Source organism: Dendrobates tinctorius, unplaced genomic scaffold (assembly GCF_039654945.1).
Source record: "Dendrobates tinctorius isolate UK_male_01 unplaced genomic scaffold, ASM3965494v1 ptg000254l, whole genome shotgun sequence".
NCBI lineage: Eukaryota > Metazoa > Chordata > Amphibia > Anura > Dendrobatidae > Dendrobates > Dendrobates tinctorius.
Genome location: NW_027361921.1, coordinates 26,392,968 through 26,412,807, shown reverse-complemented (window position 1 = coordinate 26,412,807; position 19,840 = coordinate 26,392,968). Strand labels below are relative to the sequence as shown.

At 46.4% G+C, this 19,840-nt stretch overlaps 1 protein-coding gene across 2 annotated transcripts; it reads right to left on the bottom strand.

The window, feature by feature from the left end:
* Positions 1-17,889: 17,889 nt before the first annotated feature.
* Positions 17,890-18,896, bottom strand: LOC141067784 (gamma-crystallin M2-like). 2 transcript variants are annotated; one of them, XM_073558244.1, is made up of 3 exons: positions 18,888-18,896; positions 18,477-18,719; positions 17,890-18,165 (listed from the first exon to the last, which is right to left on the bottom strand). In XM_073558244.1, exons 1-3 carry the CDS (start codon positions 18,894-18,896, stop codon positions 17,890-17,892), a joined length of 528 nt encoding a protein of 175 aa, XP_073414345.1. The 2 variants fall into 2 exon arrangements, with proteins under 2 accessions (XP_073414345.1, XP_073414344.1); XM_073558243.1 differs by lacking the exon at positions 18,888-18,896 and having other exon boundaries at positions 18,477-18,746.
* Positions 18,897-19,840: the final 944 nt, after the last annotated feature.

Below are 19,840 nucleotides of genomic sequence, written 5' to 3'. Positions count from 1 at the left end.
CTGTGTGTGAGTGCAGCTCACGTTGCAGTGTGTTCTACAGCCACCGCTAGCTGTAGTCCGCTGCGTGCGTCACTGCCTCATACATAGTCCTTTTTTTGCAGCAAATTTAGCCAGATTTTTGCTCCTATATTAGTGTGCTTCCAACCGAATCCATTGTCATTGGTTGGTTGCAAACACTATATAGGATTAGATAGAGGAGCCTTTTTGCTGGCTTGTGCCCTTCAGGGCCAGCCAGGCTAGTATCACCCTATTTTGTGGAGCCTCATCAATTGCATTGTAGGTTAGCTTCCTGCATTGTAATCGCTCCAAAAAGTTTGTGATACTATAGCTTTCAAACTTTGGTCACATCCTTTCCTTTCCCCCCACCCAAAAAAAAAAAAGGAAATAAAGTTCACCAAACACTCCACTTTACAGTTGTCTAGGCCACATTAGATCATATTAAAGTGTAGTACACACACTCTTAGCCAAATTAGTGTTTCTTATACTGGTTAGCAGGTGTTCAGGAATAAGAACACTAAGCCACCCCTTTTTTACTTTTCTGCCTATCTTTATCAGTCTACCAAGATGAAGAAGGCAGGGAGTAAGGCACGTGGTCGTGGCCGTGGAGTTTCAGCAGGGAGAGGACGGGGGGATTCAGCAGGGAGAGGAGGTGGGGATTCGGTATCTGCTGCGGCCACCAGTGACCCGGCATCCTCCACTTTTACCAGGCAACAGTCCTTCATGCACAGCTTTGTAGGACCTCGCCGTACCCCACTGCTGCGTGACAAACAAATTGAAGCCGTTGTCGGATGGATGGCAGCTAACGCATCCACTTCAATGACTTCCGCATCCTCCCAAGGCCAGAGCACTGAAGAGCAACCATCTGTCTCTTCACCACCTGCCAAATTGCCCAGGCAGTCTGAGAGCCCTGGACAGGAGCCATCTCAATCTTTACTTCTGTTCTCAGAATCTGTTGGCTTGGAAAGAGGTGGCCAGCCAAGCAGCATTCTAGAGAGAGAAGAAGAGGGAGTATGCAGTGATGCGCAACTGCTTTGTCCCTCTGAATCTGAAGAGGCGGGTGGGCCAGTGCCTTTGGTCAGCACACCTCAGTATGCATCAGATGATGATGAGACTCAGTTGCCAATTTCTGGTGCGTACGGTGCTGGCGAGACAACCCAGGACCAGCCGGTGCTTGAAGAGGGGAGTGGAGATGATGAGGTCCTTGACCCATCATGGCGTCAGCCACAGGAAGGTGGTGGGAGCAGCTCTGAGGAAGAGATTCCCCGAACGGCCAAAAGAGGAGGGAGAGGGCGGGGGCAGACTTGGTTGCCTGTAGCCTCCACTTTGGCACCCGTGAGGAGCAATCCTCTTCCAAAACACAAAACGGGCGCTCCCAGGACTTGCAGTGCGTGGTCTTTTTTTGACACAGTTGCAGATGACATTTGCTTTCTCAAATGCAAGCTGTGTCATCAGAAAGTGAAACGAGGCAAAAATGTGACCAACCTCAATACCACAAATATGTGGAAACATGTGCGTACCAAGCACGAGGTGGAGTTACACAGACACACTGAAGATGTAGGCCAACCTTCAGCAGCACCTACCACCTCTTCAGCTCGTGTTGGGGCCTCTTCCTCCAGCTCACACACAGCTGGTCCGGCTTCCTCACTGGAACGCCATGGAAGAACCACTGCCACTGTTGTCCAGAGACCCAGTGAAATTCCACCCACTGAACCACGTTTGCAGTCATCAGCACCCTCCCAGGCCACTCACCAGCAATCGGTAGCACAGGCATGGGAGAAAAAGCGGCCATACTTGGCAAACCATCCCCGAGCACTGGCTCTGAATGCCGGCATTGCCAAACTACTGGCCCTTGAGATGCTGTCATTCAGGCTGGTGGAGACTGACACATTCCGGAACTTTATGTCATTGGCAGTTCCACAATACAATGTGCCCAGCTGCTTTTATTTCAGCAGGCAAGCTGTCCCTGCCCTGCAAAAGCATGTGGAGGGAAAAATTAAAAATGCGCTACTAAATGCCGTCAGTAGCAAGGTCCACCTGACCACCGATGCGTGGACCAGTAGCCATGGACAGGGACGATACCTTTCCCTCACTGCCCATTGGGTCAATGTTGTGGAGCCAGGTACAGATCTGGAGAGTGGCTCTGTACGTATTCTGACAACTCCAAGGATTGCAGGAATGCAGTCTGTACATATTGAGTCCTCCTCCTACTCTAGTTCCTCGGAATCAGCACTGCGTGAGCCTGTTAGGCCAGATATGAGCACAGGTGTGGCCAAACGTCAACAGGCCGTCCTTAAATTAATTTCTTTGGGGAATCGGAGCCACACAGCACAGGAGCTCTGGAATGCCATCAAGCAGGAGAGCGATGTGTGGTTTGTGCCAGCGAATCTCCAGCCAGGTTTGGTAGTGAGTGACAATGGCCGAAATCTAGTGGCAGCTCTGGGCCTAGACAACCTCACTCACATACCATGTCTGGCACACGTGCTCAATTTGGTCGTGCAGAGCTTTCTGAGGGACTATCCGGATCTTGATTCACTGCTGCACAAGGTTCGCCTAGAGTGTGCTCACTTGCGGCGTTCCAGCATGGCAAGATCGCGCATTGCATCTCTGCAACGCCGATTCCGCCTGCCAGAAAATCGCATCATATGTGACCTCCCCACCAGGTGGAATTCAACGTTACATATGTTGGAGCGGTTGTGTGAGCAGCAGGCAGCAGTAATGGAGTACCAGCTGCATCAGGCGCAAACAAGTCGCACTGTGCGCCGGACACACTTCACCACCACTGAGTGGGCCACTATGAGGGACATCTGCCAAGTTTTGCGTGCCTTCGATGACTCCACGCGGATTGCCAGTGCAGATGATGCACTAATCAGCATGACTGTCCCCCTCATCTGTCTGCTTCAAAAAACCTTACAAGCACTAAGTGAGGAGGTTTTTGAAGAGGTCGAGGATGAGCAGTCAGAAATGCCATCTGCTTCTGGCAAGTCTGCGCAACGTGCTTCCACACAAAGGCCCAGGCAGGGGACACTTAGTGAGGAGGATGACGAGGAGTCAATGGAGGAGGAGGAACACATCTCTCCAGAGGAGGGAGGTACACAAAGCTCTAGTAGTCAGTGTGTACAGCGAGGGTGGGGTGATGCTGAGCAGGCAGAGATGCTGCCTCAAGCTGGGGACAGCGTTTCCGGTCCAGTTGGCAGTCTGCAGCACATGGTTGATTTCATGCTGCAGTGCTTGTTAAATGACCGCCGCATCGCCAACATTCTCCACATGGCTGATTATTGGGTGTACACCCTCCTAGATCCTCGCTACCGGGACAACTTACAAAGCCTCATACCACAGTTGAACCGGGAGCGAAAAATGCGGGAGTACCAAGAAACACTTGTGCAGGCCATCATGTTCTCCATTCCCCCCACAAGTGTTGCTGGTAGTGCTTTTCAAACCAGCCATGTAGGTAGAGGCAGTGGAGGAAGCTCTGCACAAAGAGGTAGCAGAGGCAGTGCCACAGGACAAGGCAAGGCCAGTATGGCCCAAATGTGGAAAAGTTTTGTGGGACCGCCACAAACGGCTACACCATCACAGACGGCTCCAGTCAGCAGGAGGCAACGTTTCCGTCAGATGGTGACAGACTACTTGTCGTGCCCTGTTAGTGTTCTCCCAGACGGCTCTTCCCCGTTCAAGTATTGGGTCTCTAAGCTGGATACATGACCAGAGCTTAGCCAGTATGCATTGGAGGTGCTGGCTTGCCCTGCTGCCAGTGTATTATCGGAACGTGTCTTTAGTGCTGCAGGTGGTGTGGTAACAGACCGTCGCACGCGACTATCCGCCGATAATGTTGACCGGCTTACTTTTGTGAAAATGAACAAGGCCTGGATCTCACCTGAATTTGCCAGTCCTCTTCCAGAATAAATAATTGGCTGGCAACAGGATCCAGGTCTCCTGTTGTGTTCATGTTTCTATGACCTGAACTTTATTTCCTGGTCATAGAAACGCCAGCAACGCCCGTTATTGCTCAGAAGTGCTGTCCGCACAGACAAAACACTCGCTCATGTGTAAGTGGGGTTCGGTAACGTCAGCTGATCTCCTGGCTGTGTGTATGGCAAACTCTCCTGCTGCCTACAACTTCTGACTACCTCTGATTTAATATGTTCTCTGATTTGCCCTCTGTCTCCACTCTGTTTTGAGTATTTCCTCCGGCCTACAACACCGCCTGTTTCTGCTCTCAAGTGACGTCTGCACAATCCACACTTGTTCCTGTGGTACCTGGGTCCTGTAACATCTGCTCATCTCCAGAGTTGAGCACGGCAATGTCTCCTGCTTTGTCTACATTCCCACTACTTGTAGTGGAAATGTGGACAGAGCAGGAGACATTGCCTGACTCACCTCTAGGGAGAAGCTGCTGTTACAGAACCCCAGTAACACAGGAACAAGTGTGGGTTGTGCAGACGGCATTTCAGAGCAGCAACTGGCGTGGTTGGAAGCCAGAGGAAATACTCGAAACAGAGTGAAGACAGAGGCCTAATTGGAGTACGTTGACAGTTAGTAGTAGTCTAGAAACAATCGCAAACTGCCACCAAGTAGGCCTCGGCCTACTACCTGATTTTCCCTGGGCTCCAACACCGCCAGTTGGTGCTCAGAAGTGCTGTCCGCACAGACAAAACACTCGCTCATGTGTAAGTGGGGTTTGGTAACGTCAGCTGATCCCCTGCTGTGTGTATGGCAAAGTGTCCTGCTCCCTCCACAGTCAAACAACCTCAGATTTACACCTGGCTCCAAGTAGGCCTCGGCCTACTACCTCATTTTCCCTGGACTCCGACAACGCCAGTTGGTGCTCGGAAGTGCTGTCCGCACAGACAAAACACTCGCTCATGTGTAAGTGGGGTTCGGTAACGTCAGCTGATCCCCTGCTGTGTGTATGGCAAAGTGTCCTGCTCCCTCCACAGTCAAACAACCTCAGATTTACACCTGGCTCCAAGTAGGCCTCGGCCTACTACCTCATTTTCCCTGGGCTCCGACAACGCCAGTTGGTGCTCGGAAGTGCTGTCCGCACAGACAAAACACTCGCTCATGTGTAAGTGGGGTTCGGTAACGTCAGCTGATCCCCTGCTGTGTGTACGGCAAACTCTCCTGCTGCCTACAACTTCTGACTACCTCTGATTTAATATGTTCTCTGATTTGCCCTCTGTCTCCACTCTGTTTTGAGTATTTCCTCCGGCCTACAACACCGCCTGTTTCTGCTCTCAAGTGACGTCTGCACAATCCACACTTGTTCCTGTGGTACCTGGGTCCTGTAACATCTGCTCATCTCCAGAGTTGAGCACGGCAATGTCTCCTGCTTTGTCTACATTCCCACTACTTGTAGTGGAAATGTGGACAGAACAGGAGACATTGCCTGACTCACCTCTAGGGAGAAGCTGCTGTTACAGAACCCCAGTAACACAGGAACAAGTGTGGGTTGTGCAGACGGCATTTCAGAGCAGCAACTGGCGTTGTTGGAAGCCAGAGGAAATACTCGAAACAGATTGAAGACAGGCCTAATTGGAGTACGTTGACAGTTAGTAGTAGTCTAGAAACAATCGCAAACTGCCACCAAGTAGGCCTCGGCCTACTACCTGATTTTCCCTGGGCTCCGACACCGCCAGTTGGTGCTCAGATAAAACACTCGCTCATGTGTAAGTGGGGTTCGGTAACGTCAGCTGATCCCCTGCTGTGTGTATGGCAAAGTGTCCTGCTCCCTCCACAGTCAAACAACCTCAGATTTACACCTGGCTCCAAGTAGGCCTCGGCCTACTGCCTCATTTTCCCTGGGCACCGACAACGCCAGTTGGTGCTCGGAAGTGCTGTCCGCACAGACAAAACACTCGCTCATGTGTAAGTGGGGTTCGGTAACGTCAGCTGATCCCCTGCTGTGTGGCGGGCAAACTGCTGCTGCCTCCAAATTTTAGCTACTTCAGATTTAAACATTCTCTGATTTGGCCTCTGTCTCCACTCTGTCTCTAGTATTTCCCCTGACCTCCAACACCGCCAGTTCCTGCTCACAGTTGCCGTCCACGCATTCCACACGTGTTCCTGTGTTACTGGGGTTCTGTTACGTCAGCAGATCCCCCAATGTGTGTCCGCCTCTGTCTCCTGCGCTGTCCACCTTCCCACTGCAAGTGGTGGGAATGTGGACAGAGCAGGAGACAGTGGCAGACACACATCAGGGGACATTACAGAATCCCAGTAACACAGCAACACGTGTAGATTGGGCAGACGGCTGCTGTACGCATAAACTGGCGGTGTTGTTGGTCACGTGAAATCCTGGAAACAGAGTGGAGACAGATGCCTAATTGGAGCACGTTGACAGCCTGTTGTAGCCTACAAACAATGTAAAACTGCCACCAAGTAGGCCTCGGCCTGCACCCTGGTTCTCCCTGGGCTCCAACAACGCTAGTTGGTGCTCAGAAGTGCTGTCCACACAGAAAAACACACTCGTTCATGTGAAAGTGGGGGTTAGTAACGTCAGCTGATCCCCTGCTGTGTGGAGGGCAAAGTGTCCTGCTCCCTCCAAAGTCAAAATACCTCTGCTTTACACCTCGCTCCTAGTAGGCCTCGGCTTGCACCATGATTGTCCCTGGGTTCCAACAACGCTAGTTGGTGCTCGGAAGTGCTGTCCACACAGAAAAACACACTCGTTCATGTGAAAGTGGGGGTCAGTAACGTCAGCTGATCCCCTGCTGTGTGGAGGGCAAAGTGTCCTGCTCCCTCCAAAGTCAAAATACCTCAGCTTTACACCTGGCTCCTAGTAGGCCTCGGCCTGCACCATGATTGTCCCTGGGCTCCAACAACGCCAGTTGGTGCTCGGAAGTGCTGTCCACACAGAAAAAAACACTCATTCATGTGAAAGTGGGGTTCAGTAACGTCAGCTGATCCCCTGCTGTGTGGAGGGCAAACTGCTGCTGCCTCCAAATTGTAACTACTTCAGATTTAAACATTCTCTGATTTGGCCTCTGTCTCCACTCTGTCTCTAGTATTTCCCCTGACCTCCAACACCACCAGTTTCTGCTCACAGTTGCCGTCCATGCATTCCACACGTGTTCCTGTGTTACTGGGGTTCTGTAACGTCAGCAGATCCCCCAATATGTGTCCGCCACTGTCTCCTGCGCTGTCCACCTTCCCACTGCAAGCGGTGGGAATGTGGACAGAACAGGAGACAGTGGCAGACACACATCAGGGGATCTGCTGACATTACAGAATCCCAGTAACACAGCAACACGTGTGGATTGGGCAGACGGCAGCTGTACGCATAAACTGGCGGTGTTGTTGGTCACGTGAAATCCTGGAAACAGAGTGGAGACAGATGCCTAATTGGAGCACGTTGACAGTCTGTTGTAGCCTACAAACAATCTAAAACTACCACCTAGTAGGCCTCGGCCTACACCATGATTGTCCGTGGGCTCCAACAACGCCAGTTGGTGCTCGGCAGTGTCTTTGGCACGGGGACTCCCTGTTGCCCAGCCTGGTTCCAGCACGCCTGCTGTTTCCGGGTAGTGTCAAGGTCACTATGCCACCAATCCGTTGTCCTGTCGTCTTGCGGCCGGGTTAGCCGACTCTACGGTGCCTGCAGTTTAGGTGACTCCTATGTGGGCTGCGGGAACTGGCACTGAAGGCTGGATCCGTAGTGCCAATGGGACATGGACCCCCTGTAGGACTGTGGGTTTCGGTAACTGCGGCCGGCTTGCGGCCTGGCTACTTTGCTTTGAATGGGTACCTTCTGCTACCCACTCGGGTTCCAGCACTGTCTGCTGGTTCTTGCCAGAGCCTTTGGCCTAGGTGCCTCCATCTCGGTATCCAAGGTCCAGCACCGTCAGCTGGTCCTTGGTAGTGCTTTCTAGCACAGGTACCTCCTGCCTAGTAACCGTGGTCCAGCACCGTCAGCTGTTCCTCGGTAGTGCCATTGGCTCTTTAGCTTTTGCTACCCATCTGGGTTCCAGCACCGTCAGCTGGTTCTCGGCAGTGTCTTTTGCACGGGGACTCCCTGTTGCCCAGCCTGGTTCCAGCACGCCTGCTGTTTCCGGGTAGTGTCAAGGTCACTATTCCACCAATCCGTTGTCCTGTCGTCTTGCGGCCGGGTTAGCCGACTCTACGGTGCCTGCAGTTTAGGTGACTCCTATGTGGGCTGCGGGAACTGGCACTGAAGGCTGGATCCGTAGTGCCAATGGGACATGGACCCCCTGTAGGACTGTGGGTTTCGGTAACTGCGGCCGGCTTGCGGCCTGGCTACTTTGCTTTGAATGGGTACCTTCTGCTACCCACCCGGGTTCCAGCACTGTCTGCTGGTTCTCGCCAGAGCCTTTGGCCTAGGTGCCTCCATCTCGGTATCCGAGGTCCAGCACCGTCAGCTGGTCCTTGGTAGTGCTTTCTAGCACAGGTACCTCCTGCCTAGTAACCGTGGTCCAGCACCGTCAGCTGTTCCTCGGTAGTGCCATTGGCTCTTGTTCCTTCTGCTACCCATCCGGGTGCCAGCACTGTCTGCTGGTTCTCACCACAGCCTTTGGCCTAGGTGCCTCCATCTCGGTATCCGAGGTCCAGCACCGTCAGCTGGTCCTTGGTAGTGCTTTTTAGCACAGGTACCTTTTGCTTAGTATCCGTGGTCCAGCACCGTCAGTTGGTCCTCGGTAGTGCCATTGGCTCTTGTTCCTTCTGCTACCCATCCGGGTGCCAGCACTGTCTGCTGGTTCTCGCCACAGCCTTTGGCCTAGGTGCCTCCATCTCGGTATCCGAGGTCCAGCACCGTCAGCTGGTCCTTGGTAGTGCTTTTTAGCACAGGTACCTTCTGCTTAGTAACCGTGGTCCAGCACCGTCAGTTGGTCCTCGGTAGTGCCATTGGCTCTTGTTCCTTCTGCTACCCATCCGGGTGCCAGCACTGTCTGCTGGTTCTCGCCACAGCCTTTGGCCTAGGTGCCTCCATCTCGGTATCCGAGGTCCAGCACCGTCAGCTGGTCCTTGGTAGTGTTTTTTTAGCACAGGTACCTTCTGCTTAGTAACCGTTGTCCAGCACCGTCAGTTGGTCCTCGGTAGTGCCATTGGCTCTTGTTCCTTCTGCTACCCATCCGGGTGCCAGCACTGTCTGCTGGTTCTCGCCAGTTTCTCAGCCTTCTTGTACCTTCTGCTACATTTCCAAGATCAAGCTTTTTGAAATTGTCTTTTGTAATCCTTATTGATCTCCATGACGATGACCCTGATGATGACGACCCTGAAGACCACACCAAAGAAGACCAGAAATGTGACCCTAAATAATAAGACCAAGAGGACAAAGAACATGAAGACAACCACCAAGATACAGAACAAAAGACAGAAGAACAAGAAGCAGAAGAAGCAAAAGCAGAAGAACAGAAAGCAGAAGAACATTAAGCATAAGACAAAAAATCAGCATAGAAGAAATCAAAATTATAAGCAGAAGAAGACTAAGCAGTATATGGGGTGAGTCCGTTCCTCCTTGTGGTGCCCCTGGAAAATGCCTGCTGCTGCAGGTCAAACTGAACGCGGACAAATCCTGTTGTAAATCTTTTGTGACAGGCAGGACGTAAGGTGTAATCTTATAACTTTTATAGATAAGTACTACAGGAATGCCTGTCACCATAAGAAAATGAAGAAAAAGAAGAATAGGAAGAAGATGAAGAAATAGCATATGAAAATTAATAATAGCTGAATAAGAAGAATATGAAGAATGGAAAAAAAAAATTAATGGGAAGAAGGTGAAGAAGAAGAAGATGAATAAGGTGAAGAAAAAGTTGATGAAAAAAATGCTACTGCTGCGGATCATGAAGGAGAAAGTGTGGGAGAAGTACAAAAGAAGGTGAAGAGCATGGCAGTTGCGAAACATACATATCTGACTAAATATAAAAAACATAGTCAATATCTTTTTAACTCCGAACGTCTTGAAAAAAAAAATTGGAATTAATGCTATGCCATGTGATTTGAATAAACCACTATGCTTTTAATGTCTCCTCCACCTCCCACAATACATTCTACATGATTCTTATTTGTTTTCAATTATGTAGAATTAGCCAACAAGGAAATAAAGGCCTTTTTTTAATTCCGATACCGGAAGTCCCATTGACTTGAATGGTACTTCCGGTATCGGAATCGGCGATACCCGATTTTTTTCGTATCGGGCGATACCATCCGATACGATATTTTTGGGTATCGAACGGTATCGCTCAACACTACTAATGACATAGAATCATCCAGACTAGAGGGAACAGGAAATCCCACCATAACATCTTTTACGGTCTCTGATAAACCCTTCCGAAAGAGAGCTGCCAATGCACTATCATTCCATGTAGTAAGGACCGCCCATTTTCGGAATTTTTAACAGTATAACTCTGCAGAATCCTGACCCTGGTTTAATGCCAACAGTGTTCTCTCAGCTTGATCAACAGCATTAGGTTCATCATACAACAACCCCAAGGCTTGAAAAAATGCATCCACATTAGTCAGAATAGGATTTTCAGGTGTCAGAGAAAAAGCCCAATCCTGGGGATCGCCGCGCAGCAAGGAGATGACAATTTTAACCTGCTGCACAGAGCTCCCCGATGAGTTAGGCTTCAAGCCCAAAAATAATTTACAATTATTCTTAAAATTCAGAAATTTAGACCGATCCCCAGAAAACACATCAGGAGTAGGGATCTTAGGTTCAGCAGTATGTGACTGAATGAGGTAGGTGGAAATTCCCTGCACTTCAGCAGCAAGCTACTCCACACGATCAGACAATTGCTTAATCTCCATTAGAAAAAAGAAAAAAATTCTCCTACAGCCCCAGAGAAAAAGAGGAAAAAATATAAAAAAAAAAAAATTCTGACACTTTTTTTTTTAACAACTTTTTCCTGCTTTTGAGTACCCTAGAATCTGCGGTATGGCTGGGGATTCTGTTATGAATGAGTCACCGAGGAGAAAAAAGCAAAACAAGCTAAGTCACAGAAAACCAGAGAGGTTGGTAACTATGCAGAGTGTTTAACCAGCCAATGGATAGAATAGTTAAAATATACCTTTTATTAGAACAATATACAATAAAATAAAGTGCAAGGTGCTCAAGTTACATCAAACACAACAAAGAAGAACACACAAATGAAAAAAGCTAGTGGATGCAGTATTGCCCATCATTACTAAGCATCCCGAGTATCCAAATGTTCATTGGGTGCTTAGAGTAAATCAAATACGGCCAACCTCATTCAAAGACATAGAGTACATAATTCTCAAGATAATCTCTATGCTTAACACATCATAACATTAGCCATCTCTTATTGAGAGTAGGTGTCATGCCATCAGTATACTCCCAAGTTAGGCATAACCATACCCCTCTCCTGATCAGGAGTACCATATAATACAAGGCACACTACTGCTACACAGCATTAATAAGAACCACACAGCCTCAATTGCCGCATTTGCTATGGGTTCTATAACACACAAATAATGTATCAGATAGAAACATATCGTGTGTCATAATAAAGATATATACTCCCGCATACCCTCCATATACCTTAGTACCGGATCTAAATCCACCAGGTATGCATAAATATCTTAGATAAACCGTCTCTTATAAATGTGAGACCAATATTATGACACCAAAATATTTAGTAAAACACGGAACAATCTCACCCAAATAGCAGGGGCATTCTCTGATTGATTGCCATCCCCGTGACTGGTGAGCGCGATACCCCTATCTTCCGACGCGTTTCGTCTAATCTCATCAGGGGAGTCAACTGGGGTTCATCTGAATGGTGTATCACGCATAGCCGTTATGTACTTCATCCGACATTATGTGTACATACACTCATGCATACCTCCTTTTAAATGTTAGCGCCATGGCGTCTCGGGAAGCCGACACTTCCGGTCCCTGATCCACCTCACATCCTGTGTTTGGGTCGCGCGCATCATCAGCGTGCTCGCTCTATGGAGCGCGTCACACGTTGAGAGCGCGTCTCCCACCAACTGGGCATGCGCACATAGCGCTGCCCTCTCCAAAGGGAAAATTATATTCTATATATTATAATGGCGCTAGTTACTTGCGGCATCAGACAGCCCATGCCCTGCACTACATATGCGCCTATCTTTATCATCCATACAGCAGCAACATGTAATCTCATGCTGATTATAGGAATCCCTTTAGAGTTTTTATTCTTAGGGATATTCCCTTAACTCATTCGGAGTATCCCCTACTTAAATCATGTACAGAGATTCATATGTAAGAGATTAATTCCACATTTGATCGGGGGTTTCAGTTAGTGCAGCTACAGAATCAAAAAACTCCTTCAAAGAGACAAAATGGATCTTCTGGTTGCAAACTACATATCCAAAGGGCCTTAATGATCAACTATCCTTTATATCTTTCATTTAGCAAAGGGACTAATAGGGTCAGCAGTGAGGGACAGCCGACGTTGAGTGGGGACGCCATTTGCGCAGGTCTTAGGGTGCCAATCTCCGCTGTAGGTAGGGAGGAGGTAGCCTAGGAGCTGTTATAGGGAGAATTTAGTGGCACTTCGCTCACTTTTCGGTGGTTGTAAGGCCCATCTGGTTAAAGTGAGTCGGTACTGTCATAGCAATAATTTTTATAACTGACAGTTTTCCTACAATTGATATATATTTTTGTAGGAGTTTTTTGATTCTGTAGCTGCACTAACTGAAACCCCCGATCAAATGTGGAATTAATCTCTTACATATGAATCTCTGTACATGATTTAAGTAGGGGATACTCCGAATGAGTTAAGGGAATATCCCTAAGAATAAAAACTCTAAAGGGATTCCTATAATCAGCATGAGATTACATGTTGCTGCTGTATGGATGATAATGATAGGCGCATATGTAGTGCAGGGCATGGGCTGTCTGATGCCGCAAGTAACTAGCGCCATTATAATATATAGAATATCATTTTCCCTTTGGAGAGGGCAGCGCTATGTGCGCATGCCCAGTTGGTGGGAGACGCGCTCTCAACGTGTGACGCGCTCCATAGAGCGAGCACGCTGATGATGCGCGCGACCCAAACACAGGATGTGAGGTGGATCAGGGACCGGAAGTGTCGACTTCCCGAGACGCCACGGCGCTAACATTTAAAAGGAGGTATGCATGAGTGTATGTACACATAATGTCGGATGAAGTACATAACGGCTATGCGTGATACACCATTCAGATGAACCCCAGTTGACTCCCTTGATGAGATTAGACGAAACGCGTCGGAAGATAGGGGTATCGCGCTCACCAGTCACGGGGATGGCAATCAATCAGAGAATGCCCCTGCTATTTGGGTGAGATTGTTCCGTGTTTTACTAAATATTTTGGTGTCATAATATTGGTCTCACATTTATAAGAGACGGTTTATCTAAGATATTTATGCATACCTGGTGGATTTAGATCCGGTACTAAGGTATATGGAGGGTATGCGGGAGTATATATCTTTATTATGACACACGATACGTTTCTATCTGATACATTATTTGTGTGTTATAGAACCCGTAGCAAATGCGGCAATTGAGGCTGTGTGGTTCTTATTAATGCTGTGTAGCAGTATTGTGCCTTGTATTATATGGTACTCCTGATCAGGAGAGGGGTATGGTTATGCCTAACTTGGGAGTATACTGATGGCATGACACCTACTCTCAATAAGAGATGGCTAATGTTATGATGTGTTAAGCATAGAGATTATCTTGAGAATTATGTACTCTATGTCTTTGAATGAGGTTGGCCGTATTTGATTTACTCTAAGCACCCAATGAACATTTGGATACTCGGGATGCTTAGTAATGATGGGCAATACTGCATCCACTAGCTTTTTTCATTTGTGTGTTCTTCTTTGTTGTGTTTGATGTAACTTGAGCACCTTGCACTTTATTTTATTGTATATTATTCTAATAAAAGGTATATTTTAACTATTCTATCCATTGGCTGGTTAAACAATTTAGGAAGTGGATATCCTAGTGCTGTTTATAACTATGCAGATTGCAGATCCCTGATCCTACCACACAACTAGCAGCAGCCGTGGAGCGTACCTACGATGTTCCTAGACGCTTCGTCACAGCCAGAGGACTAAATAAGCCTGAAGCATGAAAAGGGGAACACTAACTGCCCCAGAGCAGACCCCAAAGGAATAGATAGCCCCCACACATGTATTGACGGTGAAACAAGATGAAAGCACAAACACAGGCAGGAAAATAGGCTGAGCAAACGATGGGGCCCAAACTAACTAGAAAGGAAAGGAAAGGGAAAGACACTGTCTGCAATCTGCCAAAAACCCTACAAAAATAATGTCCAACACTTCTGATAGCAAAATTAACCCTGAAGTCACTAGACTTCTCCCACTATATCAGCACTCTGAAATATTCTGAGACAGAGCAAAAAGAGGCCAAACTAGTAAGGGACAAAAAGCAAATTGGCAAAATACTGATAAATAAGAGTGGAAATTCAGCACAGCCCCCAGCCAAACTGAATAGACCAACAAAATCAAGTGTGAACACTAGCAGAAAAACTTAGCTTTAGATGACTGGATCAGAGCTGAAAACCAAGAGCTGACAAGCCAGAAGGAATCACCAGCAACTGAATAGCGTCAGCTGTCTTAAATCCAATCTGAGACTCCTGAGGTCCAATCGTCATCCTCATTCTCAGGTAGCAGATCTCCACCGATCTAATCAGCCTCACTACCTCCTGTTACCACCAGAGGGAGTCTGGAAGAAGAACTCACAACTGGTGAACCAGAGAATGAACTCACAACAAAAACCATTGTGATTCCCTGACTGCTTTGGCCTTGCGACGACAACTCCACATTTAGTGCTGGTGGTGTGCTTAACGGTGACGGTGGTCTTACAGTGGGGGAAGCGATGGAGCGTTGCTGGCTACCTTCAGTCGGAGCAGTTGCACATGTGCTACCTGAGGTTTTGTAGTCCGTCCATGCTTGCAAGTGCATGTTGATTAAATGTCTAAGCATGCAACTGGTATTCAAATTTCTGAGTTGTTCACCTCGGCTAAAGGTCCTTCCGCACTTCTTACAGGTAACCTTTGCCTCATCTGTAGGATTTTGGACAAAGAAGTGCCACACTGCACTCTTCCTACTATGGTATACATTTTCTGGCCTTGCATGCTGTGCTAAGTTGACCGTCTGGCCAAGCTGTCCTGCAACTCTTTTAGTTTTTGCTCCACGTTTTTGGACAGCTACGGCCTGCCAGATAACCGCTGCAGCGATGTCAATGCCTGCTGCGGATCCTTCTCCTTATCTGAACTACTGCCAGCGCCACCCTCCTCCCTCAATGGATGCCAATCCGGGTCAAGAACTGGGTCATCCATCACCTCCTCTTCAAAGTCATCTTCACCTTCCTCTTTACCTTCCTCTGTGTCACGTGTAAGGTGGTATAGTATGCGGGAAGGGGCACCTGAGTTTCATCAGGGTCAGATTCTGGCTCAACAGACTGCAAGGGCAATGTAGTGCTCTGGGTCAATGTACCAGCAGAATCATCTAGCAGTGGCTGTGCATCAGTGCACTCCATGTCAGATTCATCTTGGACTGGGGAATTCATGATTTGACAGGATAACCCAAGCATGGTATGTGAAAAGAGCTCCATAGAGTAATCTGAAGTGTGGGCTGCCGCATCCTTAACTTTTGGTGGGGGTGAATGACACAAGGAAAGGTGTTTTTCCTGACCAGAACCCTGCATTGATGACTCCGTGCTTGCAGGTTTCGAACATTCAGAAGAGGAGGCAATAGAGCTGGTGGCTGTTTCTGCAATGTACGCCAAAACCTGTTCCTAATGCTCCGGCTTTAAAACCAGTTTTCCTGCTCCGAGAAAAGGGAACCTTACAGGCCTTCTTGGGCCAGATGATGACGCAGGCTCAACACCTCCTGCCTTAGCTGCTATTGTGCTTTTGCCAGAACCATCCGATGCACAACCACCATCAGTACCAGCTGCGCCCCCCTACCCATGTCCGCGGCCTCTTCCACCATACTTCCTCGTGTTTGGGAAAATGTACCAAAAATACCAGCAGAGAGATGGTACTGTATGAGGAGCGTTCACCTGTGTAAGGTGTATTAAAAAAATTAAATCTACGGATATATTTTGTTAGTCACAGACGCTCTCACAGTATGTATTTGACCGTAATCCAACAAGCAGATATACGGATCTGTATCAGAAGTGTAGAGCTGTATACGTTTTTTTGTAACTATCAATCTCCGTATATGTATTTATGGAGTGCCACACACACACACACGCTGACTCTGTATAGATGTGACTGTAGTGCGAACGGCAGATATACAATACTGTTTGAGAATTGGACAGCTCTATACGGTGTGTGTATGGAAAATTGTCAATCTCCATCTATTTTTATACGGACTGACACACGCTGTCGCTGTCTAGTTTTGACCGTCATCAAACAGCAGATATATGAAACTGTTTGAAAAGCGGACAACTGTCTAAGGTGTAGGTCTGGAAAATCTCCTCGGCTTGTTTTTCCAGAGTCACACCCAGATGGCTTCTATTTTTCGTGAAACCAGCCGGTATACGGTAGTGTGTGAGGAGCGTACACCGCTATACGGTGTGTGTATGGAAAATTGTCAATCTCCGTTTATTTTTATACGGACTGACACACGCTGTCTGTCTAGTCTGTCTAGGAAACTGTTTGAAAAGCAGACAGCTCTATAAGGTGTAGGTCTGGAAAAATGGAAAATCTCCTCGGCTTGTTTTTCCAGAATCACACCCAGATAGCTTCACTGTTTAAAAAGCGGACAGCTCTATATGGTGTAGGTCTGGAAAAATGGAAAATCTCCTCAGCTTGTTTTTCCAGAGTCACATCCAGATAGCTTCACTGTTTGAAAAGCGAACACCTCTATACAGTGTAGGTCTGGAAAAATGGAAAATCTTCTCAGCTTGTTTTTCCAGAGTCACACCCAGATAGCTTCTATTTGTCCATGATACCAGCCGGTACACGTTAGTGTGTGAGGAGCGTACACCGCTATACGGTGTGTGAAAAAATGAACCCTCAGTAACTCACCAGAACAAAATATAAATTAAAGTTGGAGTGCTTTGAAAAAAGCAGTTTGAACAGCAGTGTGCACACAGCAATGCAGCTAGCAAGTAGCCTTAAAAGGCAGCCTAATCACCACCAGCGCTGCTGCACACAACAAAAATCCACCCCTTTCTCTGCACACTAACTGTACAGTGAAAATCGCTATCAGCAGAAGCAGTTTTTTTTTCTTCTTCCCTGCCTAACACTCTCCCTATTCAGAATCAGCAGCAGCAGCACCTCTCCCTATTCTAAGATCGGCAGAAGTAAGATGGCGGTCGCGGCCTTTTATACCCACTGTGACGCCACAGAAAGCCAGCCAATCACTTCAATGCCCTTCTCTAAGATGGTGGTGGCCGCTGTGCATGTCATCGTGTTGCCCACAGTGTGCGTCCTCCATCATTGGCTAAGAAAAGGCGCTGGAAGCATTTTTTAAGACGCGACTTTGGCGCTCGGCGAAACCCGACTTTAGCAAAAGTCTGCTATTTTTGAATTTGACCAACCAGTTTCGCTAAACTCTTGTTCTGACATCATAAAAAAACTTTCTGTACCAATTTACAATTCTGGTATAAGCATAACAATGTCCAATTACTTCACTAATGTGGAACTAATGTGGACTCATCCATCGAAATAAGATGTTATGCTTTGTATTAATGAGGGGCAAACACCCTGAAACTCATCCTAACTGATGTAGCAAGGCTCTATAAAGGGTCAATAATGATTTCAGGATTGCTACTTCCTATAGGTGGCAGTAGAGTACAAGTCTATTTCATCTCTGATATGACAATTTACATATATATAAAAGAAACATGAAATTAATGAGGTGAAATTATTTTATTTGCTTTTGATGAGCTAGATGATTTGTAATATATTTAATGAAAATCTGCAATTTTCTTCAGTGAACCAACTTTAGAATTTGTAGATCCCCAACTGGCATATCTTCTGTATTCACCAGGTGTAAGGAAATACTGATTTCCCTTAAAACCAGGTTCTTCAAAAAAAATCCAGTAACCATCAACAACACTACAGGACAAAATGTTATTTGTATGGAAATTTTCATAAATATTTGAACAGTCGTTAACATACTCCTTCATCTGACCACGGAAGTCTTCTCTCTCATACAACCTGATTCTATAAGATCCGTGGTGCTGTAAAAAGGAAAGAATGAGTAAGATCTCGTGGGCCTATGACTCAGCAATGACCAACAATAAGATATCTGCTCTGTAGATTAACACTACAAACAGCAATTCACACCATCAATATTGAAATGTAGTATTTATACACAGTACTAACAGTAAGTGTATCAAAGAAAATTCATTCTAGCACATATAATAAGTTGTCAGATTTCCTAGAGGTGGATTACATAAAATGATGATATAATGTATGTTGCTTACATTGTGGAACTGCAGTACATAAGAAAAAAATCATTATTTTTTTTTAGCATAAATCAAAGACTTACATTTGGAATTGAATGGCAAGACCTAATAGAGTCATTCAAGCCCAGCCAACTCTGGTAGTCAGGATATTCCCCACTTTTAAGGTAATACTGATGGCCCATGTAATTAGAACGCTCGTAGATTACCCAGCATCCATTTTCTACCAAAATTGAGTTACAACGAGCAAAATAAGTGTGCAAATCTGCATTGTCTCCTGAACATTCATGTGACTTTCCTTTAAAGTTCCTGTCTTCATAAAAAATGATCTGTTGAAAAACAATAGTTGAAAACATTAATAAAGAGCAATAAAAGTTATAATAGGTATACATAGTTGAAAACTATAAAGTATGATTCCAAATTTTAAAACAACAACCATGAGCCTTTAATTCTGTACATTGTTTATACTTATAGTTTGAGTACTAGACTCGTTTTACCTTGCCCATGATGAAGATTTAGGAGTTTTTTATCTTTCACACCCTATATAGAGTGACTCTGAAACTTTATATAAGACATGTCATAAAGCTGATCTGCATTCTCCATACAAATGAACTGTTCTCAAAACATTCAGATAAAAGGTGCAATATATGTCATCCTTTTTGTGTGATACAGTGTGACTGTACTTTAATTGGTTGCCTTTCATGTAGGGTTTATAGAACTGTTTAAATCAGCAAAATCTTTAGAAAGTGACCTTGCAATCTAAAGAGAGAAAGGTCTGGCTGGCCTAGTTACAAAATGTCCATTATGTTTGTCTAATCAACTTTTTAAAAGTTATATTTAAACAAGAAAGATGTATATCTTTGTACCGAAATATATATAGCTTTGTATCGAAAGCTTGCAATGTGTTACCATCTTTTCAGTTAGCCATTAAAAGGTATCAACTACTGAGGACTCTCAATTCTGAATATTTTTCTATTTAAACAAGAAAACCATAAAGAAAACCGGCTTATCTCAAACTAAGTTTACACCATGTTTCATGGTGGGATCATTTGACACAATGTAAGTTTATTTTCTTTTTAGTCAACATTGGTTTTCAGTACAATTGGAGCTACACTATTTCAATACATACAGGGCAAAACACATGCCAAAAGAAAAGACCATAATTTTGGCGTATATATGAGTAATAAAGAAATACTATAGGAAATGACATTGATATCATTTACCCGCATATACACAGAACTTTCTAGCACGGTGTAAACCTATTTATACTTTCTGAAAACATTGTAATGTAAGCAGCCTGTTTGAATGCTACAGCGCAGACAATGGTGGCGGTAGTACTGAGGGGTACTTCACACTAAGCGAGATCGCTAGCAAGATCGCTGATGCGTCACCGATTTTGTGACGCAACAGCGACCTCACCAGCGATCTCGATACTTTTGAAACTTAGCAG